This window comes from Pempheris klunzingeri, chromosome 7 (assembly GCF_042242105.1).
Source record: "Pempheris klunzingeri isolate RE-2024b chromosome 7, fPemKlu1.hap1, whole genome shotgun sequence".
Classification (NCBI taxonomy): Eukaryota; Metazoa; Chordata; class Actinopteri; order Acropomatiformes; family Pempheridae; genus Pempheris; species Pempheris klunzingeri.
Genome location: NC_092018.1, coordinates 20871654 through 20899017, shown reverse-complemented (window position 1 = coordinate 20899017; position 27364 = coordinate 20871654). Strand labels below are relative to the sequence as shown.

The following is a 27364-nucleotide window of genomic DNA, read 5'->3' as shown; positions in this document are numbered from 1 at the left end:
GTCATCTGCTGTCATGCAAAAACCAACCCCCAAATTTCCCAGAACTTTTTTCTCCATTTTAGAAATAAAAATATAAATATATTCATTTATTTTTTAAATGCTGATAATTTTCTGGAATGCTTAATGTGATTCCATTGGGACTTTAAGTTAAGAATAACCATGTTTTCCAGTGTGGTTTCTATCAAGACGTGGTGCTGCAGCCCAGACAGACTGCATGAGCGGTGACAAACCTGCAGCATCTCTGTCAACAACAACAGGCTGCCTCTGCAGAACATACATTCTGGCTCCTACACCGCAGGAGTTGATGGAGGCCAAGGTTTGGCAGAACCATGACACAGGAAGCGTCAGGAAAAGACTCATCCAGGCCATAGTAATGACTGGATAGTAGTTAGCCCCGCTCGGACTGTGCACCTGCCAACAACAGGGCCTCTATCGCCCGTTCCATTCATGTGAGCCGGGTGGGCGGTCGCGCTCCAGCCCGGCGCCGTGCCGCGTACATACAGCCCCGTTTCTCTCCATCCGAATCCCGGAATGGCATTTCCTCTGAAACGCGCCGTTATCTTTTCCTGTAGCCACTCCTCAGTCAACAATACACCGTCCCCACAGCCCAACGACAGCGCGGCTGCTGCGGAGCCGCAAATGGCTCCGCAGCAGCCGGCGGTGCCGCATGTGTCCGCCGGCTGTGCGCGGTGTTCAGCACGGCCGAGAGGAGAACTCACCTGCTTTCAGCAGGGATGTTGCAGCAGGCTGCAGGTCCGCTCCGCCGCTGCCTCACCGTCCTCCATCTTCCCTGTAGTGGCTGCTGTGTGTGTGTGTGTGTGTGTGTGTGTTTTCGCCAGCCTCCCAGCCCCTCCTCACTCCCACCGTCACATCACCGACACAACAGAGTGCCTGTCCACTGTTCAGTACATGTGGCCTAGAGGAGAGTGTGCAGCTCTCGGGACCTGTCACACGTAGAGAACAGGTCAAACAGCGGAAATCACTCATAGAATCATGTGAACAATTGTTTCACAGCGTTTGTTCCTCTCCAAGTCTTGGTTTCTTTCTGCCCACCTGCTCCTTCACACGGTTTGACGTGACTTCTGCTGCTAAAACTCTTGTTCCTGTAATATTTTTAATAATAAGAGGAGGAAGAAGAATTGTAAAATGACAAGTGAGTTCAGCAAACAGCGAAGTGAGTGGAGTAAAAGAAACATCCTTCTCTACTGGTATATTAACAGATGCATTTCTTCTCACATAATCACATCATGTGCTCATCACACCGCAGGACTGTACACTCTTACACCACTACGGGAAGTGTGAAGGGTCACAGGCTAAAGTCAGTCTGGGTTTTTTTTGGATTTTGTTGAAATGTAACTTTTTGTTGAACATGTTTCTGTTGCTTTGTGCTTTCATTTTTATGTCCATTTTAAGATGATGCCAGCTCAGCTTTTTTTTTTGGAAGGGGGGGCAACAGCATAGTTAGATCAAGTTTCATCATCCTTACCACCCCATAATAAAAACTACAGCTATAGCATTTGAACCAGTTTCTTTTTCCAGTGAGGAGACCTCACTTGCTTGATTGGATCGTTTACATCTTAGAATATGATCATTTTTAAAATGTTTTTGCTAATGCCAGACCCTGTGCACATGATTAGACATATTATTCTAACAGATCACTAGTTCTTTTCCAAAAGCCCCTCATACTGCTCAGGAAATCCTCCAAAGATGAGTTATTTTCATAACCTCATCAAATTACTATTTTCTCTGATCAAAAACATTTATTCTGTATGTGGCACATTCATATGCAGTAAATTACATATGGGGGGGGGGGGGGGGGTAATGTTGCCTCAACAGTAACAGAGATTAAATATGGGAATATCAGATGAGGGTACATTTTTATGAGGAAAGAACTGAGAGAGAAATTCGAATCCTGGATCTTTGTGACCTCTGCTGGCCAATAACATTGTGAAGTGGGTATGACTCAGTAAGCTCTGATGGAACATGCTGGTGCTTCGAGCACAGCACGCACGACTTCCCTTCTCAAGCTTTGTAGTTCTCGAAGTCTAACGTACACGTAACCATGTGTATCAAGGGATCCAAGCAGCCAGACAAGTCTCAGACTCAAAAAAAGTAAGAAAACATAATCCCAGATGAGCTTTATTTTCTTGGTAAGCAGATGACAAAACACTGAAAGTGAAGATAAAGAATGTATCCCTATAAATAAATAGAAAATGAATGAGATGCTAGGGATTATTCATTAAAGACAAAACCTCCACTTAAGTCAACTGAATAAATTAGAAAAACAGAAGCTACATTATACTTTTTAAAAGCTTGTTGAACCTTTAAAAACATTTCTGCATAGATAGTCTTGTATTCAAAGTTTGTGTTCTAGGTCTGCAAGGGTGGTAAAATATCCCGACCATACAGTTCTGATATGCACCCATTGTTGATGAACAAACCTAACGAATACATGGCTCAAAAATACTAGTTTCAAGATTATCTATGATCATGTACACAGTGATTTGAGGTGATAAAGCATCTTACTCCATAACTCTTACATTGTAGGTTCCTAAGAGAAGCTAAGTACAACGTGGTGAGGGTTACATGGAAGCACATGGAGACCGTCTAATGGGGAGCTATGCAGTTTTTGGGTAGCCAGCCTGTGCACACGGTGGCCACTGAAACCAAATGCAGCTTTTCTTTTTCCTCCTCAAAATCCACCGTTTTGTCTTTAAGAGCGAGCCAATAAAGGCGATCCAACCGCACCTTTATATACAAATACCCACTCTGTGACGCTCTTGCCAAATGAATGTGAGATGTGATCACATAGTACGTACAGTGAGCGCTAATGGCTACGCTGATGGAGCGCCATCTGTGTAAATGTGTGTGTTTGTTCACTCTGTGTGCTGATAGAGCTAAACTAGTAACAACGCCCCACGACACCCATGGGCAACGAAAAGATGGATCCTATTCGAACTGCAATCCATCATGTTTCCTAGGCAACAATCTAGAATACAGGTGACTTCAGATTTGTTAGATCTAAATTATACAATACCATTCATATCAATATAGATGAGACATTGTAGTGGGGGAGTGATCATTTTCACCTTCTACACTGTTGAAGGGATGAACTGTGCAGACAGCATGTTACAACTTTTAAAGTAATGCTATAAATTATTCCTTAACACAAAGACATTATGTAGATTTTGACCTTTTTGATGTTACATCTAGTTTTATACAAGGTAGAAACATAAAGCAGCTAGGCTGTAATATTGTCATTTAGCAATGATCCAACAAAACATTGATTGCCCATTATCAACAAATAGTCCAAAGTGCTGTTCAGTTTTCACCTGTTGCATACTATATACCTGTAACAGATGAAGTTGTAATAGCGGCAACATGTAGCACCAGTGAATGTCGGAGAAACTCACTTCCCTAGATCTCTCTCCCTCCAAGTCACACATCAGTACCGCTAAGCTGGTAGAGCCAACATTTCTCCGCTTCTATATTAAATGCTTGAGGTTGGCAGAGGGTAAGACTTGCAAGTTAGTTAGGACTTGTCACACAGGCCAAAGACAACCTTATTTAAATCGAACAAGTAGCTTTTTGGCTTTCTGTTGTGAACTACTGTAATTTACCACTTAGCTACATAATTAGGACTTACTGACTATATTCACCAGTAAAACTACAGGGTAGAAATCAAGCAGCAGCAAATAAGAACCATCAGATGAAGAGAAAATGGTTAATATGTGTTACCACCTTCAGAATGGAAATCTAAGAGACCTCAAAGAAAAAAAAAAACAGGAATCTTGCTGTGCTTAAAACCTGCTGTGAGAGAGGGCTGAGTGAACGTCAACACGGCCATCTAAAGAGGAGTGAACATGAAGCTAAAAAAGTAGTCCAATTTGGTCAAAAAGACATTTAAACGGAGCACCTATCATTCTGGTCTACTGCAGAGGTCTGATTAACACCTAATCCTAAGACATTTTAAGAGACTTCATGTGAAGCAATATTTCATCACTTGTAACAATGTGTGTTGTTTCCCTACATTAAAGCTATATCACTAAAAATACACTTTAAATGGATTGTTATTTCGTAATGGCGTTTTTCTTTTATATCACTTTCCATGACAGAGTTGGTGCCAGCCCCTCGACCTCCAGTCAATCACTTGGGAACATACTTTTTTTTTTTTAACTAGTTGAGTTTTAACAAATCATCAAATTCTGGGTCACTTGTATATTTTACTCTACTTACTCGTGACATTTGCATTTCACAACATCTTACTTACTTATATAAATAGAACAAGTGTGACTGTTAGTGAGTCAGACTAAGTGTAAAGTCTGCTCTGCTCTCACCTCTGCAGACACATTTCTTCTCCTGTGGCAGCTTCATTTAGTTTCTTTGCTGAAATACTTTAAAAGAACTGAAGTAGGACGTGGAGATGAATGCCACAGTGGCAATTTAGAAATTTGACCTGAGGCATTGACACACCTGAAATAAGAGCAGAATCTACTGACAGACACATAAGTGTTCAGATTCCCATTCTGAAGGGGTACTGGCTCAGATGAAGCTTATGAGAATCCAGATGTTTCTAAGGAAGAACGTACTGGGTGGTGCCAAACCATTCTTACTCTTAGAGCCCATCCTCTCTACGCACTGCCAGGAGCACAGGACAGTAACCAGGCTGCCCCGTGACAGGCTTCTAGGTCGTCAATCTAAGTTGTCATCTGAAGTATTAGCATTACTTAGAGACAGCACTACAGGTGGGCAAGCTCCTCCTAAATCTGTGTCTAAAGGCAACTTCAATGTTGAGAAAGGATCGGGCTAACTGTTACGGTTGTAACACTCTCTCTCTCTCTCAAGGCTGCTGACCAATGACAGTGTCTAACCATTTCTTATATGCCAAGGCGAAACGTCTCTGCTCGGGGTTACCGCAGTTGTCCAGGATGCCGCTCGCAAAGCTGTACTCAGAGGGCAGGGTGGGGGGGGCGGGCAGCAGGACGCCTCTCTTCAGTCGCTTGCTGTCACGTGGGTCTGGCAAGGACACGCCGTCTACCTCCATAGCTTCATTAGTTTCATTAGCGTGCCTCTGCCCATTCACACTCCCCCCCCGGCCTGCGCAGCTTTGAGCGCCGACCGTCGGCTGGTCTGGGTCACTGTTGCTGTTGTTCAGGTGGACAGACTCACTGCCTCCGTTGCTGCTGCAGTTGTGCTGGTGCTCCTTCCTCCAGTGGTGCCATAAGTAGAAGACATGCCGCCTGGGAAGGGTGAAAGCACACATCAAACACTGAAACTTACTATACTTTTGGACATGTAATGAACTTGTACAGTAAGCAGGCTAATCATCCACATATTGTTACGTACTTTGGATCTGAGGCTGCCATTAACTCCCCTGTCCCGTGGTTTTGATTGACATGTTCTACAGTCCCCTATAACTGCAATATCCAGTGTCCACATACATTTTGACATATAGTTTAAAGCAATTCTGAGGCTAATATACTAGCATTGATTTTCCTGGGGTAGATAATTGATCATCAAAGTCTCATCTTAAAGTCAAATTCTGTCACAACACTGAAGTTAACTGAAGAGGAGGAGTAACAGGACAAGTCTTTTCATATCTCATCTCTGACCACATTCAAACATGCATTCTCTACACATCTTGGCTATCCCACAGTTACCAGAATATTAGCACAAACCCAAAAGACACGGTTCCAGCTTGATGTGAGATTCTTGAGCTACTTTCACACACGGGTCGACTAAGGAGTGAGACACTGATTGATTTGGTGAAGTAGTTAGTATTATGCAGCTTTCAGCTTTACTGTGTCTCAGGAAGGCAATTTGCCATAACAGTGATCTTCATTAGATCAAATAAATGCACTGGAGTGATGAGTGTGTAGTTTTCCCTTTCTTCTTGTGTGTGCCTGTGAGCACCCCTCTAGAATAGGTACGAGTTTCCCCCAGTTTGTGTTTTTCCGCTGTGCAATATGCATTTGACATACTAATGGGGAGAATCTACTGTTCTAGGTTGCATTTTTTGACAGCTGACAAGCTTCAGGGTAACTTCTGGTCCACTCCTAGTAGAAAAAGATGGTCAGATATTTTACCTAAGTAAAAGTTGCAAATAGTTGTTTTGGAAAATATTTGAAAGGAGTGTGAACAAACGAGTTGATTTGCCTTGAAAATTCATACAGTGCTAGTGGATTGTTTTCACTTGGTTACAGGAAATAACTTCGTATTAGCTGATCATGTCTTTTGTATTAAAAAAAGCTTGATTTGTTAAGTACCTGGTGAATATAATTATCCCACAACAGAGTGGAGTAACAGTAGAAAGTAGTGTAACACACCCGTTAGAGACAGGTCTGGCGTTATATTCCACCACTGCCTTCGGCAGACATGGAGGATGCAGACTTCTGGCAGCAAGAGATTATTTTCATCGCTTCATGATGTGCAAGTGAAATTAACAGTGCAGTGTTTAATTGCAGCGCTGTACTAAGCTTCTTCTATTGGTAGCATTTATAGTTTACAGTAGTGCAAACGACTGAGACATAGTGTCATAATAACAACAGAAGACAAACATCTTATGTTCAGTCTGGGGTCTCACCTGTGACTCCAGAGTGTCTCGTGTCCAGGGAAAGACTGAATCAGGTCTGAGCACAGCTCCATCTCCTGGCGGAAGAGCTGAAGGACAGTGGTGCCACCGAGTTGCCTCTCCTCCTCACCTGCTGCCTCTGCTCCGGACAGCTCCCCATTAGCCTGACCGTGGCTGTGATGGTGGGGACTGCTGCTGGGAGCTGTGCTGGATCTGTGCTGGGGTGAACCAGTGGTGGTAGTGGTGGTGGTGGTGGTGGTGGTGGTGGTGGAAGTTTGAGACTGGAATAGCTCAGTGATCAGCTCCTTGAGCAGGAACTGGCGGTAGTGGAAGCCACTGTGGTCGGACACATGCATGGACACCCATAGGCGCATAGAGGACAGCTCATCATGGAAAACCTGTGAGGAAACATGAAGTGAGCTCAGGTGTTTCTGATGAAAACAACACACCACAGTGTGGCCAACATATTAGAGGATTAGAATATCAAAGAAACTCCCGCTAAGCATTTCAAGATGGTGGCATAGATCAAAAGCTCTCGTGGTCAATTTCACAACCTCTTACAAGAAACTAAAAGGACCTAGTATGAATGGGTTTAGAGACAATAAAGTTTCAGGCAGCAAGGGTGGATACTTGACCACTGCTAAAGCATCCAAAGCTTGGCCAGCGATATACAAGACTTAAGAACTGAGCTCAAGGAGGAACTACTGGACTTAAACATGGCCTAAGGACATTAAACAGCGATTCAACAGAAATGAGACACAGAAATCTAAAATGTTGGTTTCACTGCTTTGAGTCTTTTAACTAAAGTGTTGTCTCATGTGAGGCAGTCCATTTTGTTTGTATGAAAGTTCCAAACAAAAGTAGGAAATACTCAAATATGAAGTAGGTTAAGGGTATTTTAAACCATTAGGGAGCTTAACTGCTCAGCGTTGGCACATTTTTCACACTCTACCATCCAACCCTGTGATGTGGCTGCTTGGTGTGTCACAGGATTGATTGGCACAATGTTAAAATGCTAGAGTTACTGAAAATGACCCACTAATGGAAACAATTTGAACTCTTTGTTGAAATTAGAATCAGAAAACACGAACAACCAAACAACCTTTTTAAGCAGTTCATCAGTAGGAATGTCTAATTACTCTTTTGTAATTAGACATCGATGATTTGAAATAATAATTAAAAATATAAATGTTTTTATCAATCTTTCATCTCTTAAACTACCCCCACAAATCAACAATTTAACATTTAATACAACATTTTTTTTTATTTTTAAAATATATACACATGTGTATACAGTCAGGTCCATAAATATTTGGACATTGACACAATTTTCAGCATCTCGGCTCTGAAATGTGCTTTAAGTGCACACTTTCAGCTTTAATTTGAGGGGATTTACATCCAAATCTGGTGAACGGTGTAGGAATTACAACACATTTTATATGTGCCCTCCACCTTCTTAAGGGACCAAAGGAAATTGGACAATTGGCTGCATTTTGAGGATAAAAGAGAACAAAAGGAAAATAAAAAAAATCTAAGCATTTATTCTTCATCCCACCTTGACATTGCCCATGGCCATGTGCTGCAGCACCCAGATGCGGTGGGACCAGGCGTTGTAGTTGCTGGGATAGCGGCAGGCGGCGTCAGAGCACACCTTCATCTCTTGGTGAAGAGTCCGGGCCAGGTGGTCACTGAGCTGCTGGCTCCTCTCTGCATCAGCCTGTTCTGCTTCACTTTGCTGCTTGTTCCTGCTGCAGCCCACAGCAGAGAACTGATGCAGGATCTGCTGCAGCACCCAGCGGCTGAAGGGAGGCAACAATTCATGGGTTACTCCATGAACCTGGCGTACAGTTACAGCTTTTTAAAAACAAGACCGCTTTCATCTGTAACTCCTGCCACTGGGGATAAAACCTGCTCCAGACAAGTAATCAATCTGTAGGTTAGATCCCCGGCTCCTCGAAGTCAGCTTGTCAGAGTGTCCTTCTGACAAAGCACAGCAGAATAGTCTCCATCAACTTCCTCCGGTGTGAATGATGTGTGAATGGGTAAATGAGGATGTGATGTAAAAGCGCTTTGAGTAGTTGAAGTGATGCTGTAATATATAACAAATACAGACCAGTTGCTGTTATGAATACAAGAGAGTTTCAATGTGTAGTCCTCAAAGAGCCCATGAAACAGGGTAAAAGGACAGCTGAGGGTGAAACTCAGTACTATTAGAAGTGTTGCTAGTTAGTAGACAAAATTAAAGATGAATAAAAAGACTATTCATATTGGTATCTAAAAGTCAAAAATTGTCACTGAAGCAGAGCAAGGCTGAGCACAAAGTTTTTATATCAGATCTGTTTTTCTGTCTAATCCTGCTGCTACAACTTGGGTACAGCTCCATTCACAAAATATGAAAGTGCTAGGTGGGTCAATGATGTTTTGATTTGATTTTAAATCAAAAGGTGTAACTGGTAATACCATTTGACTCCTATTACCATCCATTCTGTTTGAGGTCAATTTTGTCAAATATCAGTGATTTATGATGCTGATTAAAGATGCAATATGAACTAACTTACTAGGTAGAAATATTTTCAAGTGTTATATATGTTGAAAAAGTGGTGATTTATCTACAACTTTATCATCAAAGCTCTGTAAGGCTAGGGAAAATCTTTATGCTGCAAATGCAGATCTGTATTCTGCACAATTACAATTTTAAGCAATATAGAACTTAATATATGCGCATAATTTCATAATGTCGCAAAATTAAGTAGGTGAGCGGTGACAACTCCTGTGGAACATTAACAGCAGCTTTTAAAGTCCTAAAAATCCAATAATTCAGGGATGGGGGAAATGTTATTCAAACCTGCTATCTGCAGTTTCAAAATAATATTTCCCCAAGCAGATGCCACTTTCAAGCAAGAGGAAAGTCATAGCTCGTCAAAGAGCATGAGTGAACCGGGATCCTGTGGCTAGGGCCAATTACATAGCCAAATGATGTGAAAGGTTGTTTTCTCACACAAAGACAAGCAGTTGTGCACAAAAGGTCAGATTTACCTAAGAAAGAGTGTCACACCGTACCCTAACAAGTATTTGACTGCCCTATTTCCTGCTGGGCTCACCGTTTTGAGCTGATGCCCGATTTCTATTACTGTAACTTTGAAAGCGCCATAACGGAGGAGGAACAGCTGAATGGTGAAGCTGAAATGAGGAGTTAGCTGGACGATAGCTCCTCATTTCACTAGAGAAACTTGAGCAGCTGGCTGGAGGGAGGCCACAGAGAGCTGATATCCAGAATAACAACCTGCTGCTGTTGGCAGGATCAGATAATCTCCAGTACAATAACATTTAAATATCACAATATAAAACTGTTTTACGTTTAAAAAGGACAAACATGGGAGGAGAGTCAGTACTCGCCATCTATTACCAGAGTGGGTACGTCTCTAGTCTGATCAGCTGGTAGCTATGGGCTTTGTTTCCATGATGACAACAACAGAAGTGCATATTTGACGGACTGAGTGTGGACAGAGAGTGCCCGATGTTACATGGTGCGTTATGACCATCGGACGCTCACTTGCTGTTAGGACACGGTGTTAGCCAATTGGAGTAACCAGTATTTCGCATAAAACTATGATAATACGCACTTGGTGAATAAAACATTTAAAATGTGTTATTCTTTTGTAGTTAAACCATTTGACACAGTTAGACATTCATTTTTGTAAAAATTTTTTTAAAAATGTCATAAAATAAAACCAACATAACTACACCTTAAAATACATGATGCATGCTTTCCAAAAACATTTTTGTTCATTGTTCATCATGCCAACCCTTATTTGTCACTCACCCAGGTACAGCTGATTATTGCTCTAAATTGCACACAGGCAGAAAAGGGACTAGTTTAACTCCAGGGTTTAGTTCCTGTGGCTCCACAGTTGCTTTACCCACCTCCACCATAACATTCCAGTCACTGTAATACGTTGAAGTGGCGATGATAGTGATAAGAGAAGAACAGGGTGGTCTGCAGCTATGTCTTACCGGTGGATCCACGTCTCCGGGCTCTTAGGAAATTTGGTGAGAGCAAGCTTGCCCAGGTAGAGGTCCTTCTCTGGGTTAAGAACTCCACACTGCAGTAGCTCCTTCCTGCAATGACAATCAGCCATGCATGACAACATACCTACTTCTTTTCCAAGAGCATAGACAACGAGCAAGACATGATCTAATGATAGGAGTAAATATTTTCGTAGGTGTGTTGCAGCTGATTGTATCTGTACCTGACGTTCCATGCGGTGGTGAAGTCTGGGTTAAGCAGCAACAGAGTGCAGGTGATATCCACTAAAGCTGAAGGACACAGAAACACGAACTGTTTTGATTTTGGAGTAACTCATGAGCAGGTAGATGGCTGTCACGTGCTTCAATACATATCTTACCCATGCTGGAGTTGTAAGGTTAAGTGAGAAAATAAAACCCTGGTTCAGTACACTTTGTATTTTGTTGAGGTAGATCCTGAGTGAGTTCAGTTACCTTCCCTGTCCAACCAGTGTTTGCGCTGGCGGTAGTGCAGCAGCTTGTTGTGGACATATGGCAGCAGGAACTTGACACACCAGCTCTCAACACCCAGCTTGTTCTCCACCAACACAATGGGACTGCGGTTGTAGCGAGCCTCTGGACACGGGATCACACCAATCTCATCACTGTGGAAGCAGACACTGATAATGAGGGCTGAGGGAGGTTTTCACTTGTTATATACGGAACAGAATGTGTGGCTCCCCCTGTGGTATCAAGTCACATTCTCATTTTCAATAGCTATGTACTCTAGGCCATAGGTCACTAACTGGCGGTCCGGGTCCGGGCCCGGGCGCCATCGTATACGGACCCGGACCTATTATCAGTAAGTTATAAGGGGATTTTAAATTTGACGAGATGCTTCTATTTTAACCGGCGCAGCTTTTTCTAGTGTTTACAGCATTGGTGGAGCAGATCAGGAAACGCACAGACCAACTGCATTTGAGTTGAGCCATCCCACGTGACGCTACATGGGTTTGAGATTTATATATTATAAAGTTGGTTGAGACTGTTCAGTCAAGATGTGACAGTTAAAGAAAAGGGGAAAAGCTGCTGCTAAACTTTATTTTTCTCAAGTTATGAACTTTATTTTAAGACGCACAGTTATTCAAAAACTATTTTATTTATTTTCTAAATGCAGCCCTTTTACTTAATGAGACAAGAACGTTCTACAGCATGTACAATATGTATCTGTTTACTTAAATGTTAAGTGACAATAAATATTGTCAAAATGTTTTTGAATCATACTGAATTCATTTGATTTGACAGTGTTGATTACATGCAGACGTTGATACAACTACTAGGCTACATCAACATATATCACACTATCTCAAGTTAGACATTATGAAGTTCCAGACCTTTGCTTTAATACATTTTCCCTGACTGGACCTTTTAGAGTTTTAGTTGAATAACCCTGCTCTAGGCTATAGCTTGATTTGTTCAATGTACCGTCAATCAAAACATGTTTTTTTGGTATTACACTTGTCTTATTCTTAAATCACTGTGATAAAAGCGATATCGCAGGTTTGCGTCCAATAACGTCACACTATGCGAGATGGGCTTCATTTAATCTTGGACACAAATTAGTCCGTCAGTCTGCTTGGTAATAATTTAGAAACATATCAAAAGTGTGTGATGCACGCCTGGACAATCTTAGAATATTTATATAAATCAACTGATAAATATATGTAAGCAAAGACACGTTGTCAAGTTGCATCATCAATCTACAGCAAAAAACAACCTTCAGCCATACACTGGCACTGTTGGGTTTTTTTCTTTAAATAAGACAAGAGGTTTGCTATCCATTTCTATATGCCTGCCTCCACTTATGAAGCCACTGTCCAGTGTTTTCTGTGCTATTTGGCCTTCTGAGAGAAGGCAAGGGATCAAATTCAAAATATTAGCACTCACTGAGGAATTGTGAGCCTGAGGAACTTGGGAGAAAATGTATGATTATGAGGAGGCAGTGCGAAAATGTTTTCATCCAGACCGTGCTGTAGCACAAATAACAGAAGATTAAGTAGGCAGAGTGTCAAAGGTCCACTGTTAACAAAAATAACAGAGAGTTGTTCGTACAGTCAATTAAACTGACATTTACCAGTTTTGATCACTTGTTACTTTGCATAAACAGCACTGAGTGAATCAACACCAAAAAACCTGATCAGCACAGCACAGGGACTGACGGCTGTGCTGAGGGTTGTGGGTCACAACACCCAGTGGCTCCTGTTGGATGGGTTAGATTGGAATGATCAGAGAAAGGAGCCAATGCTCCCTGCACTAGTGCATCAGGAGGGGTAATTACTACTTAGAACAGAAGACAAGTCGGGTCAGTTTGATTAGCACATCTTTTGAGTCTAGCAATTTCACACACATTATCACTGATCGTGGCTACAAAACAGAAATGCTAGGACTTAATCCCACCATTAATGAGCTAGCGTTACCGTGACTGACCCATGCAGTGTAACGTCAGTTTGGAGAGCCGCCTTTAACGTCACTCAGACGGCTGTGTTGACGCCATGAAGCACACGAGCTACCACACCGCATCTTGTTGTGGAACAAGGGGAAAGTATCCCGGAGTGTTTCCAAGCCAGCCTTTCATATAGCAACAGAGCAAACAAACGGCTGAGCTAGCTTAGCTGGCTAAACTGTCAACTTTCACTGGACTGCTCTTATTCCAAGTGATAGTCAGAGCCCATACACCTTAAAAACGCTGATTCGACCTGCTGTTCGGCTTAAGGTCCACTGTATATGGCAGACACCTCCGGTCTGCCTGCCATGTTCACAGTCAACTATACTTACATGTTGGGGTTTCTCTTGAAGGCGTTAGTGATATCTTTAACAACTCTCTGGACCAAGACGTCCACCTCCTCCTCCGACTCCGCCATTTTTATGGCACCCGATGACATCACATGTGGAACAAGAACTTTTTCCGGGTAACAACACAATACTACGGAAACCCAGAGAGGACATAGGCGAACATTCCACGAAGACTCGTTGGAATCGCTGTAATTTATCTATGTGCGGTTGTCTTGTGATGCAATAATATGGAACATATATATAATATATTTAAGTTCCAAACAATTAATAAATATAATAATGCAAAATTATAAATCATGTAGCATCTTTGATTATGTTTAGCATTTGATAGTTCATTTGTTCAGGATAGTCATTCATGAAATAAATGTTTTACATTATTTTATTATTGTTAAGTATTGTACATTTATTATTGCATAAATTATAACTTGCATCTTGTTTGTCGCTGCAATTGTGTGGTACAGTATATGTTATATGATAGTTCCACATTTCCCCTTCACCTGGCCCCTTTTTTCACAAATGATCCTGCAGTCGGAACATACTTTGATTATGTGGCCTACTTGGAGCCCTCTTAAATCAGTCAAATACCAGAAACTAATTACCACGCAGTGAGCTTGGAGCCTTTGCAGCTGATACCTGGGCGTCTGGTTAGAGCATAGAAGTGGAGCTCACTAACACCATCTTTGTAGAAGTTTTGTAATTGTGATAACTCAAATGTCTCAAATGTTAATAAATATTGGGTGTTGACAACTTGTCTGCCCATTTAACCTGGAAACATCTGTAAATCATAAAGAAGACCTGCCAGAAGGGGGAGATATGTCGCTATTATACCCCTAAACCAGGCTTTGCTTTGCAGTCAGATAATCTTGCAAAAAAGCAATGCAGTATGAAGCTCTATCAACAAATATGTCCATCATCATTTGTTCCATTGAAATTATCCAGTGAGGATAAGATTAAAATAAAAATGTGCATGCAGTGCAACTCCTTGAGGTGGCCTTTTAAAAAAAACATTGAAAAGTCTGTGTCTTGGAAATGGAACAGCTTGACAGTTTCTCACTAACTCCCCCACCTGACACTCAGTAAATCCTGAAATTTAATTTTAAAACAATGTTACATAAGAGATGGAGAGCATCTGTGGAAAAAGAATGTTTGCTTTCTGATGTTGATGGGAACCACAGTGGGGGAGTCAACTGTTTATTGGCCAGAGCCCATCAATGCTATTGATTCAACTTCTTATGTTGTAAGCAACCAAAAGCAGTGTAAAGAAAATCAAGTGTTAAAATGTCATAAATCCACTTATTTCCACATATGGTCTTTTTGTGTTGAATGTGTACACTTGGATTAATCAAGGGAAGTATTAGTGGTGCAATCTACAACCTTATTGTTTTATGACACACAAATGATCTTTTACATCCATCATCCTTTAATCTCTGTTTCTCCTCCAGCTTTGTTTCCCAGTTCCACCTTTGTTTCTCGGGGTTTTTTCTTGTAGCACGAGCCAGGATAAATCTTGCATGTTTGGGGTCTGGGAGATGCAGCCTGACCTCTAGTCTCTCTTTCCCCTTGTATGAATGGTGTTCTTGTCTTTCCAGGTTTCCATGGTAGAAAGGTCATGTGACTAAAATCTGTTTGGCAGTAACCCCTGGTCCACATTCTTCATACAATCTATCTTGTCCTCCTGTTTTTCCATGTTTTTTTTTTTTATATTCTCAGTCTAATCTGTACACACAACATCAGCTGCATTTATCTCCTTCCTGGGATCTTCTCTTGCTCTTCCGGAGGCTTCTTCTTTTTAAAGTTGTTTTGTGAAGGTTTTTTTCAGCGGATTCAAGGATCTAAGGGTAGAAGGTGTCCCATGATGATTGTTAAACCCTATGTGGCTTACTGTGATTTTGGCTATATAAATAGAATTGACACTTTTGATATCAAAGTCCATTGACATTTAGTAGCATTTAAGCATTAGGGAAATATGATTATTTGCTTTCTTTCAGAGTTAGATGTTCTCTTTTTTGTCTTAAATGTTTTTACATGGCATGATAAATAGTTTGAGATAGATACATTTTTATTGTCTGAAAGTAATAGCTGCACCTTTAAAATCCTATTTTATCCCCACAAACCCATTTATGCTGTTTGTCGCAAAGTATTTTTACTGTAATGTTTATTAGGTATGTACAGTGAATTCAGGTCAAACTATATGAGGAGGATGTGGAGGGTAAACCATCATGGAAACCTTTCCTGAGTTTCCCTTCCAGCTGCCAGACTTTGTGGGACTACAGCTGTGTTTTGTTTGGTTCTGTGTTTCATTTAAGTGGTCCAACACAAATGGCTTAAATTACCCATTAGGGTTTGACTACAGTAGGACAGCAGTAAGTGTAACAAATCAGACAATTCTGATTAGCAGATTTACAGAACACACACACACACACACACACACACACACACACACACACATACCTAGAGGTCTGGGGAGCATCAGGGTTCTGCACAGTATCTAAGCTGTTCCTGGGATTTCGCTCTTCTGGACAGAGACCTCAGATGTTGTACCTGGAATTAATCTGCTGCAGCCACTCTCACAGTTTGTGGGTCACAGCCCCCAGTGCTCCACCACTGTTGACTTTACTCCCCACATCTTTTCTAGCTCCTCTTTCAGCCCTTCAGCCCCTCAGATATTTTTCAAGCTTGTTGTGTTGCTGTCACTTGGGATTGCTCCATCTATCACCGCTGCCTTCTTCTGTTGTTTGACAATGTCTAGTTGGTTAGCCATCACCAGTTTGTCAGTCTGGATCTAGAAGTCTGACAGGATCATATCTCGGTCATTCTCAATCACTTTGGGAGGTGTCTTCCAGCCCATACTCAGTGCAGATGTTCCTGTACACTATGCCAGCTTATATGGAATAGTGGTACCCCACATCAAGAAAAGGGTCACACCAAAGCTTTTACATATTGCCATTCAATACAAACTATAAATATTTGCCAAACATGAAAATCTTAGTGCTTTAACAGCAATACCTCATAGTTTTAACAATAAAAGCATGATGCTCTCAGATTATTACACTCAAGCAGGTAGTGGCAAGTTGATATCATGATCTTTTTTCCCAACCTAACATTTATTTAAGCATAATTACCCATGTAGCATTCCTCAGTAATGCCATCCAGAGTAGCTTTTTTGTTAGAAAATGTATCTGTAAGGTGTTTAGGGCCAAGTACAATAATTTCAGTTTTGAAAGTGAGTTTAGCAGCAGAAAATTGCTGGTCATCCAGGACTTTATGTCCTTAAGGCAGACTTGAACTTGGGCTTTATTGATAAGTATAATTGGCTATCATCTGCATAACAGTGGAAATTAAGTGTTTCCTGATAATGTTACCCAGAGGAAACATATATACTACTTTTTCGAGGATCTTGGAGAGAAAGGAAAGGTTGGATATATGTCTATATTGGCTAATACATCTGAAGAGGCTTAATTACCGCAACTTTAAAGGACTGCGGTACGTAGCGTAATTGATCATATCCGGTGAGGACGGGTTAATTAAGGGTAGGACTTCCTTAAGTAGTCTAACCTTTCAAGTTTTCACGGTCTGGGAATTATACCAAGGAGCTTGTCTTTTTTCTTTTATTATCTTCATCTTTAGAGGGGCGATGGAGTTGAGTGTCCTTTGCAGTGAGTATGCAGCACTGTTGACCAGATAATCAATTTAGGAGGGGCTATGATTAGCATATGAGTCTTCTATCGTATTGAGAATGGCATTAGCTTAAATGCTGATGGAATCACTTCCTTAAATTTGGCAACAGCAGGACGGCGGTACACTGTTTTCCAGGTTGGATGTGAGAGGTTAAGAACAAGACTTTCAAATGAATTACAGTTATGTTTAGGTCTAGGCTTGATTAAGCTCGAGTTGAAAATGTAACTGCAACTCCACCTCCTCATCCAGAGTCTTGAGGAATATGAGTATTAATATGACTGGGGGGAGTGGCTTCATTAAGGCTAACATATTCTTCACGCCAGGTTTCAGTAAGACTCAATAAATCAGTATGCTGATCTCATATCAGATCGTTTACTAAAAGCTTTGGACGGCAGAGATCTGATGTTTAAAAGTCCACATTTAACTCATTAAACAGGATAGGACTTGTTTAACTCTGCCAGTGGTGGTATTACTATAACTCCTCTTCTGTTTACATTTGACTTAATAGATTTAAATGATTTGAATGGTCGAGGGACGGACACAGTCTCTATGGAATGTTGGGTGGGTGACTGTTCTTATGGAGGAGCAGAGAAGCACGTAGGACTGCAGCTCTGCTTCCTGGTCTCAACTCTGTATTGTCAAGTTTTGGGACTAATAAACTCAGCCAAATTTCTAGATAGGAGAGCTGCTCTTTCCAGGCGGGATGGATGCCATCCCCAGAAAGACTGCCAATTATCTCTACAGATCTCTACATAGATACATAGATCTACAGATCTACAGAGCTCTACAGCAGACAAAAAGGCCCTGCAAAGGGTGATAAAAGCTGCTGAAGAAATAACAAACACAACCCTACCTACCCTTGAACTCATCTTCACCTCCCGTTGTCTCCAGAAAACAGACACTATCCTGAAAGACACATCTCACCCTGCCCACCACCTGTTTGACCTTCTCCCCTCAGGGAGACGCTACTGGACAGTTAAAACATGCACCACCAGACTGTTACATAGTTTTTATCCTCAAGCCATCACCAAACTAAATAATGCACTTAAAACATAGGGCTTGTGCAATAATTTGAGTGGAATATAATTTATTCTTTGGCATTTGTTGTTTTTGTATCTTTGCACTTTTATGGTTTTGTTTCACTTTTTTGTGCTTTGAATTTCGTTGTATTTATTTACAATGACAATAAAAGGAATCTAATCTAGTCTAATCTATCTGTGAAGCCCACATTGTTTGCTGGGCACCACCTTGACAGCCAGCAGTTGAATGAAGGAATACGGCTATACATGTAATCACTGGTCAGATTGGGCAGGGGACCAGAGAGCACTGCAGAGTCTACATTAATTTTAGTGACCATGGGCAAGATGTTTCTACGCTCTCCAGATTATGAGTCGACAGACATTGCAGGCTTGACAAATTTGCTTGCATTTTTCAGGTATGAATATGACAGGGAAATGCATGAAGATTTTCTTTACCATCGCATACTACAGCCGAAACCATTTTTGAAACTCTGAATGCATTCATTGTTTCCAATGAAATAGCTTGGACAAAATGTGTGGGACTGACTACTGACGGAGCTTGGGCTTGGGCTATCCCTGGAGTTGTGAAAAGGGTCAAAGATGTGGCTCTGCTGGTTACAGAGAGCCACTGGCCACAAAGACGATGTCTGCGGATTTTAAACTGCAGTCATGCCTGTTTACTATATTTTGTGCATAGATGGGATAGATGGCAGACTTTCGGTCATACCTGCTGGCGCTGATTCAGGCAGGGCTTCCTGTCGCTGCCATGAAAAAGGTGGCCTGCATTGAGGCTGGGGCTGGAGGAGTAAGTTGCAGGCCTGTAAATGGACTCTCAGAGGTCCTGGTGAGATGTGATGCTGCGCTGAACTGGTCTCCAGCAGAGCCCAAGGTGAAAGAGAGCTGGACCTTCAGAGGTCCAGAGGAGAGGTGTGAGAGAGCCAGGCTGGACTCTCAGGGGTGTGAGAGAGCTCTGGGAGAAGAGCTGGACTCTCCACAGTCTCGGTGAGAGATCAGAGAGAGAGAGAGAGAGAGCAGTGTTGGAGCTCTGGTTTTGTGACCTGAGGTTGTACGGTCATGTGTCACACATTGGCCAATGGTGGCTGTAAAGTTGGGTCCAGGGGTGCATTTAGCACCTATGTGTGACAATTTAAGGCCTCTGGGAAACTGAGTTCAGAGAAGGAGCCCTTTGTTCAAAAGACAGAAAAACATGTAGTCTCCACCATTTTCTGGTGAAGGCCCAACATAAATGTAGAGGAGTCTGGACTCCTGAGTCAAACTTGTCAAGTCCGAACTACCAAGCACGCAAGTCCAAACTTGGCGTAGTTGGTACTGAGAAAGATCTAGAGGCTCTGACAAACCAGAAATGATGTAAAATGCCTACCGTAGTCTTTTCTCTGTATCTGTATTCAAGCATGACTTATTTAATGCGTCTGGATTTCAAGTTGTGTTGGCTTACATGTTTGCACAACATAAAGCTATCAAAGTAACTGTGAGGTAGATGAAGTTTTAGTCCTTTGACATGCTGGCACAACTTGAGCCATCCCCTAGTATCATTCTGTTGTCTGTTTTCAGCCACAGCTACAAACTCTCTTGCCATTTCAGATTCAGCCACTCCCTCCTGCCTTGCATTAACCCCTTTTCTTCTATTCCCATCACCTGAACTTCCCCGCCCACCTTCTCATCCTCTTCTCTCATCATCCTTGCATTATACGGTATATATTGGCCACTCTTTCCCTGACATATTGTCTGGTTTGCTTGTGACTTAGCTGTCCAGCCTTTCATTCTGCTTGCCTGATCCTGCCTTCCTGTCTGACCACTTTTCAATGAGCTGGCCTGCTACTACTTCTAACTACCTGCTTGGTTTTGACCCTTGCCTGGTTTTTGACTTCAGTAATCTTAACCTGCCTGCCTTTAAGTCGTGCTTCAAGCCTTTTATTTTTACTGTGTGAGTTCCTCTGCATATCTCAGCTGCAATTCCCTATTTCTAGTAGGTAGACGACTGATTAACATCTACTCATGTATGTTTCCCTGGCTAACAAATACCTTTGATCGATTCTATTCATTGATCCTCACCATCACAAATGCTTTGGTGTGACCAAGACAGCTCACCTTTGAGGTTGAACTCATAAAAAAAAAAATGTTGGTATGATCCTTTATGACCATGAGTGTGTGTGACCACAGGAATCCCTGTTTCAAAAGAATTCATTCCAGTACAACATTGTAAATTTGGAAGGTTAAATGTGGACAATGTAGCCCCAGTGCTGATGGAGATCAAAAATGTGTTCTTCTTTTTACTTTCTCTGTTATGTCTTTATCATTGCAAAGAAATAACAACACATACTTTGCTAAATAAATAGAAACAGACTTGTAGTGTTATGTCTCAGGATGTGATGTTTTTGAATGTAACCATATCCAGATGTGTAATATTTTTCCACAGAAGGTTTTGAGCCCTGGGCATATCCTGCAGGACCGACAGATATTTCACATTAGATGTTTCATCCGCCAGAATAATCGCTCTCATTTTGAAACAGGAAATAGGGGAATATACAGGGTTATAGAGGAGGGTGAACCCTTATGAACACTATTCATCCTTTTATTTATTTGAGACTGCTATTGTTTTGTAGTCTTGGTGGTTGTGATGACTTATGCTCAGCAACCATATTTAACCTTTTTAAGTTAGCACTGTAGCATTGAGTCTGTCCACATATCACAGAAATGTAGAAAAGTATTTTCCTATCATATTTTCATGAGTGTATTGGACATTTTCAAGCAATGTCCCAACTCAAGAACGACTAGCTTTTTAGCAGGACTACAGCCAACTGTATAGATGCAAAAGTCTGTTCAACTGAAATAACCAGTCAAAAGTAAAGAGAAAGAACTAAAAGGAACTAAAGTTTGTCTTAACAACCACATGAAGTAAATGACCACCACAAAAAACTGAACACCATCTTGAAGGGGAGCAGAGAAAATAACAAGCGAGCAACCTGAGTGAGTATTTGAGAGAGTATTTGTTGAATACTCAATTCTGAGGCCAATTACTGCATGCTACAATTATTTCTGAATAGCAGACTGCTGCTATGAATCACAGACCGTTGACATGGATGCATTTCTGATCCTGGACTCTGGACACATCAAGTCACATCAATCTGCAGAAAGAAATGCAGTAAGGTTGTGGGGATGAACAAGGACAGAAATGCCAGCATCAATATTCCCAAGGAAATCCCAATTACTTGTTGCACTTCACCATAAATGGAAATGTGTAGTTTAACATGACAGCTTTGATGACAACTATACACACTCTTAAATTCTCTCAATCAGCTTCATGAGGCACCTGGAATGGAACTTCCAACAGGAGTTCCCTGAGGTGCTGAGCACTTGTTGGCTGCTTTTCCTTTATCCCAAATGGGTCAGGTGATTGTGGAGGCCAGGTCATCTGATGCAACACTCCATCACTCTCCTTCTTTGTCATATAGCCCTTACATAGCCTAGAGCAGTGATTCACAAAGTGTGGGCTGCAACCCCCAAATATGGTGCAACACTGGAGCATATCTTATCTGTCAATGGAACAGTGCATCACTGGCTAGAAACAGTTAGTTTTTAATGGCGAATCATCAGAAGATCAAAATGAATCAAGGAAAACAAAAAAAAAGGACTTGTAGAAAGTACTCATGTGAGTACCTATCATTGGGATTTACAAGTCTGGGACCAGATGACAGTCCCCTGCCCGTCTGTGTTCTTTGCTTGGAGGTGCTAGCAAACAAGGCACTAAAACCATGCAAGCAGTGTAGCCACCTAGAAACTAAACATGGACAATATTCATCCAATCCTCGAGAATTTTTTGAAAACAAGCTGAGAGATTATCTGAGCTGCAAGAAAGCAAGTGAATCCACATGTGCCACTGGGAGTGAAAACGCCAAGGAAAAGGACGTGTTCTACTGAGTACCAAAGCTAATCACAAAAACCAGGAAGCCACACACCATTGGGGAGGATTTGATTTTACCAGATGATGATTTGATTTGATTTTACTGCAGTCACGCCTGTTTACCATATTTTGTGCATAGATGGGAAGCGAACACCTGCAGCTTCGCCTGCACACGGAAGTACGGTGGCTTTCATCTAGTAAGGTGCTCACTCGACTCCCTGTTTGAACTGTCAGCTCGATTCTGTGACACCACGTGACTTGTAAATTGGTATATTTGGCTGACATTTTCGGCTACTTAAATGGGCTCAATCTGTCCCTCCAAGGAAATGCAGTGACCATTTTTCATGTCAACAGTAAGACAGAAGCTTCAATAAAAAAAGCTTGAGCTGTGGGGCAGAAGAGTGGCTCAGAACAATTATGAGTCCCTTGATAATTTGTATGAATTTCTAAACAAAGCGGAGAGGCCCATCCTGACCTCTGTGGTGGGTGCCATCAGAGAGCTCTGTGAATGCTTCCCAGAGAGCGTCCTCATCCCATAATGAGGATGCCATGCCAAGGGAGCAGGACAGCAGTTGTATGGGCTTTAGAAAAGTGGAAATATTATGTTGAAGGGAGAGTCTTCACCGTGGTAACCAGACATACTGGTGGCAGTATGGTGGCCTGCAGGGGTTCATATTTGCTGTGGAGTATAGGAAGGGCAAATATGATACTGTGAAGTACCCCAAGAGAGACGACCAATCTTTCCCATCCAATCTGTGCAATTATACTGGCTAACCAAAAACCAACTCCAGTAAGAGATCCTCCAATATCAGATGAGGTCATATGGAAAGCCCAGTTGGAAGACTCTCATATGGAGCTGTACCAGTCGATCCTGGAACAGGGAGATGTTGCTGTGAATACATACACCAAATTCACTATCCTGGAGGGCATGGTGTACAGAGTGGTCAAAATGGCCCATAAAACCATCTACCAGTTGTATATACCTGAGCCTTGCCCTCATCAACTCCTACAGAGGTTCCATGACAATCCTCTGGCTGGTAACCTGGGGAGATACAAAACCTACAAAAGAATAAGATCCTTGGTATACTGGCCAAGACTGACTCTAGAGGTCAAGGATCATGTCAGTAGATGTCAAGTGCATCAAGCCTACAAACCTGAAAGCAGGAAAGGTGCAGGAAAGTTTCAGCAGACCGTTGTTCAATGCCCTTGGTAGATGGTTGGAGTGGACCTGATGGATCTTGGATGTTTCCAAGAAGTTCCAAAAGGAACTTATACTTACTGGATTTTGTTGACTACTATTCCAGATGGGTTGAGTTTTTTTGCCCTGAGAAAAGCTACAGTGGAGTTAATGTCAAAAAAAGGAAATTAGGAAAGGATATTGAATTAAGGATCTCTTAACCCGTTGGGGGGGTCCACGACTACATCCTCTCAGACCAAGGCCCACAGTTCATTGCAAACTCTTCACAGGCAATGAATGGAACCTGAAGCACAAAATGACTACTGCCAATCATCCCCAAACAAATTTCACAGAGAGAATAAACAGGACTCTCATGAAATGATAGCATAATTTGTGGGACATAAACACAAGGAATGGGGTAGACACGTATCCGAATTCTGATTTGCTTTAAATTCTGCCACCAATGGGTCCACAGGAGTGACTCCAGCTGAGCTGAACTTGTGTTGACCTGTGTGAGGACCCCTGGAGGCTATGCTGTTGCCACAGTCACCCTCACCGGACTTGAAAAAAAAAACTTGAAAAAGGCACATTTTTTTTGTCTATTATGATAAAAACAAATGGGAGTTGGAATTTGATGAAAAGGCTCAAATTTGGCTGCATGTTCATCCTCTCTCAAAGGCTGGGAAATTGTATGCGGGTAAGCTGGCTGCTAAATGGACCCCACAGCAAAGGGCCCTATCAACTACGAACTACTGATTAACTTTTTAAGACAATGCCAACCATAGATTAATCTTCCAAGGGGGGGAGGGTGTAGCGATCTACTATCCCTACCAATGGGGGTTATTAAATATTTGACCTATATATATTTGATATATAGCCAATTATCAAGCAAATTTAATCTCCCACCTTCTCATCTCTTTTGATATTTTAGAATCATACACTGCTGAGTAAAATCTTCCAGCTTTTCCTTTAAATTAAATGCAGGATGAGTTTCATAGTTTCGACCCCCTTCCTAAGTTACTTCAAAAGTTTACAGCAATCTCCTGTCTTATGACGCTACCTACCACATTGACTTTGGGAAGTGGCGTCATAGCCTGCCCGGGAGCATGGATTACAGTTGAACCTGGAGGATAATTTGTGGTACGCTGCTCTCAACAAAATTCACACAAGTTCAATCTGTGCTTTTCTCACACACATACAGTCTAAGGTATATTGTTTAGGATTCTTTTTTCCAAAAGTCGCTTGTCACAAGTTTATCCCAATATCACAGACAGCTGTGACCAATGTCATGCTTCATGCAATCTAAGCCATATGTTCTACTCATGTCTGTTACTATTTTGGTTTTGGCAGAGCTACTTCAATATGATCTTAAACTTCTGTTGATAACTATTAATGTCTCTCTAATTTGGGTTTCCAGAAGACTGATACACTTCCAAGCAACTAGATATTTTAGCATTCACTTCCTTAGTGGCTGGACGCCATTTTTTTCCACTGTAAGCCCACTAAAGGTCCCTCCGGCAGTCAGTGGCTTAGTGAGATCATGTCCTTTCTAAAGCTGGAGAACATTCATTCTGAAAAGTTCTACAATAACAATTTTTGAACTAACTTTTTTTTATTTAGGGGTTTTTGTATTTTGTTTTGATTTTGTGAGTTTGAACAGTGAACAGTTTCAATGCACTTTTCTCTCTTTCAGATGAAACAACTTAACATATGAGAGGAAATTATTATTCTTTCAACTGAATTCAAACTCAGAACTTTAGTAGACTATCAGTTTCAGTGGGACCACTACAATTAATATCCAGAAATTCACATAATTTACACTATTACTGACTATCTCTCTAACTATTTGGCAACAATTTAGCATTTTGCCCATACACAGTCTAGCCATGTTTCCACCTTATCTCGTTCCCAGTCTTTCAACCACATCTCACTGTCTTCATCACTGTATGAAGTTTGCTCAGCTGTCATCATGTATGAAACAGACCAGAGAGATGTTTTTATACATTCTAAAATGTCCTGATCATTACATTTAGTCAAATTTTTGGGAGTGCAGATAAAGGTCCTTTAACATTTTGTCCTTTTAAGGCTTCCCTTGTGAGATGTACTGTTAAATACATTAATAGACATCAAAAAAAGTTACACTGAAGTGACTATTGTCAGTTTCTTTGGAGACCAATATCAGAGCTACAAGAGAATGAATGCAGGACTCAAAGAGGAGTTTTTCCTGCCACTGTTGCCTAATATAATATGTGATGCTTGCTCATGTGGGGATTCTTGAATCCTTAATTTTGAATCCCTGAATCGTTGGGTCTCTCTCTTAATTAAAGAGTTTGGTCTAGACCTGCTCTTTATGGAAAGTGATAACACTGTTATGAATTGGCACTATATAAATAAAGATTGATTGATTGATTGGCTCCAGGACCAGATGGTGTGTCCCCCTCCTGCCTGAGAGTCTGTGCTGAACAGCTGGCCCCACCTTCACACAGATCTTCAACCGGTCACTGGAGTTGTGTGAAGTACCCTCATGCTTCAAACGCTCCACCATCATCCCAGTCTCCAAGAAGCCCTCCATCACAGGATTAAATGACTACAGGCCCGTCGCCCTGACATCTGTGGTCATTAAATTCTTTGAGAGACTGGTGTTGAGCCATCTGAAGGACATCACAGGCACCCTGCTGGACCCCCTGCAGTTTGCCTACCGGGCAAACAGGTCGGCAGATGATGCAGTCAATGTGGGACTGCACTTCATCCTGCATCACCCCGACTCCCTGAAATCCTCCACCAAAAACTCACCCAGCTCACTGTGCCCACCTCCACCTGTCAGTGGATCACCAGCTTTTTGACTGACAGGAGGCAGCAGGTGAGGCTGGGGAGCACCACATCCAGCACCTGGACTATCAGCACTGGCACCTCCCAGGGCTGCGTCCTCTCCCCACTGCTCTTCTCCCTCTACACCAACGACTGCACCTCAGGGGACCCTTCTGTGAAACTCCTGAAGTATGCTGACGACACCACGGTAATCGGTCTCATCCAGGACGGTGACGAGTCAGCATACAGACAGGCGGTGGAACAGCTGGTCCACTGGTGTAGCCAGAACCACCTGGAGCTGAACCCGCTCAAGACTGTGGAGATGACAATGGACTTCAGGAGAAATGCCCCGACACCTGCCCCCCTCAACATCCTCAACAGCACAGTGTCTACTGCGGACTCCTTCAAGTTTCTGGGATCCACAATTTCCTGGGACCTGAAGTGGACTCAGCACATAGACTCTGTCCGGAAAAAGGCCCAGCGGAGGTTGTACTTCCTGCGACAGCTCAGGAAGTTTAACCTCCCACAGGAGCTGCTGATCACCTTCGACTCCGTCATCATCCAGTCTGTTCTCTGCACCTCTATCACTGTCTGGTTTGGATCGGCCACCAAGCAGGACAGGCACAGACTGCAAAGGACAATCAGGTCTGCAGAAAGAATAATTGGGGCCGATCTGCCCTCCATCCAGGACTTGTACCTGTCCAGGGTCAGGAGGAGGGCAGGTAACATCTCTGCAGACCCCTCACACCCCGCACATAAACTCTTCAAACTCCTCCTGTCTGGTAGGCGCTACAGAGCACTGTACGCCAAAACCACCAGACACAGAGACAGTTTCTTCCCCCAGGCCGTCACCCTGATGAACTCTCACTAGTCACAGAGACTGAGGAACCACTGTAAATAGTTCCAACCCCCTGCACATTTGCAACTTTTGCACTACTTTCTTGCACTTCAATTCTGCACTACACCTACCTCCATTGTATATACTCAAAGAGTTCTATATTGTTTATATTGTCCTGTTCTTTCCTTCTACTATACATAAAGAGTCAAGTTTCACCAAGTCAAATTCCTTGTTTGCCTGTTGATTTGATTTGATTGATTGATTGACTTTCTTCTAGTGGACAAAATGACATCTTTGAATGAATTACATTATTGCCCTGTGTCTGCTGGAAGTGTACTTAGACAGCTGTTTGCTAACAAGTTTGTAATATCAACTAAAAAGGTGATAACATGTTGTGGTTTGCTACCTTTACCGTGTGCCATCCATAGACTGTATAAAAGAAGTGGACATAGCTAACGCATCGTCACTCAGTCATTTGTGCACTGCCGTTTCG

General features: G+C 42.1%; 1 protein-coding gene across 1 annotated transcript; it reads right to left on the bottom strand.

Annotated features, from left to right (window-relative positions):
* Positions 1 to 4293: 4293 nt before the first annotated feature.
* Positions 4294 to 13506, bottom strand: ptar1 (protein prenyltransferase alpha subunit repeat containing 1). The gene is made up of 7 exons (XM_070834388.1): positions 13412 to 13506; positions 11072 to 11241; positions 10822 to 10888; positions 10586 to 10690; positions 8127 to 8370; positions 6584 to 6969; positions 4294 to 5240 (listed from the first exon to the last, which is right to left on the bottom strand). The coding sequence occupies exons 1-7, from the start codon at positions 13495 to 13497 to the stop codon at positions 4841 to 4843; spliced, it is 1458 nt and encodes a 485-aa protein (XP_070690489.1). The 5' UTR covers positions 13498 to 13506; the 3' UTR covers positions 4294 to 4840.
* Positions 13507 to 27364: the final 13858 nt, after the last annotated feature.

Excerpts from the sequence above, each read along its gene's own strand:
- ptar1 (XM_070834388.1), bottom strand. The coding sequence starts at position 13,497 with ATGGCGGAGTCGGAGGAGGAGGTGGACGTCTTGGTCCAGAGAGTTGTT. Across the intron at positions 10,691-10,821 it reads ACCACCGCATGGAACGTCAG|GAAGGAGCTACTGCAGTGTG; the intron begins GTACAGATACAA and ends TTGTCATTGCAG. Across the intron at positions 5,241-6,583 it reads GAGACACTCTGGAGTCACAG|GCGGCATGTCTTCTACTTAT; the intron begins GTGAGACCCCAG and ends CACCCTTCCCAG.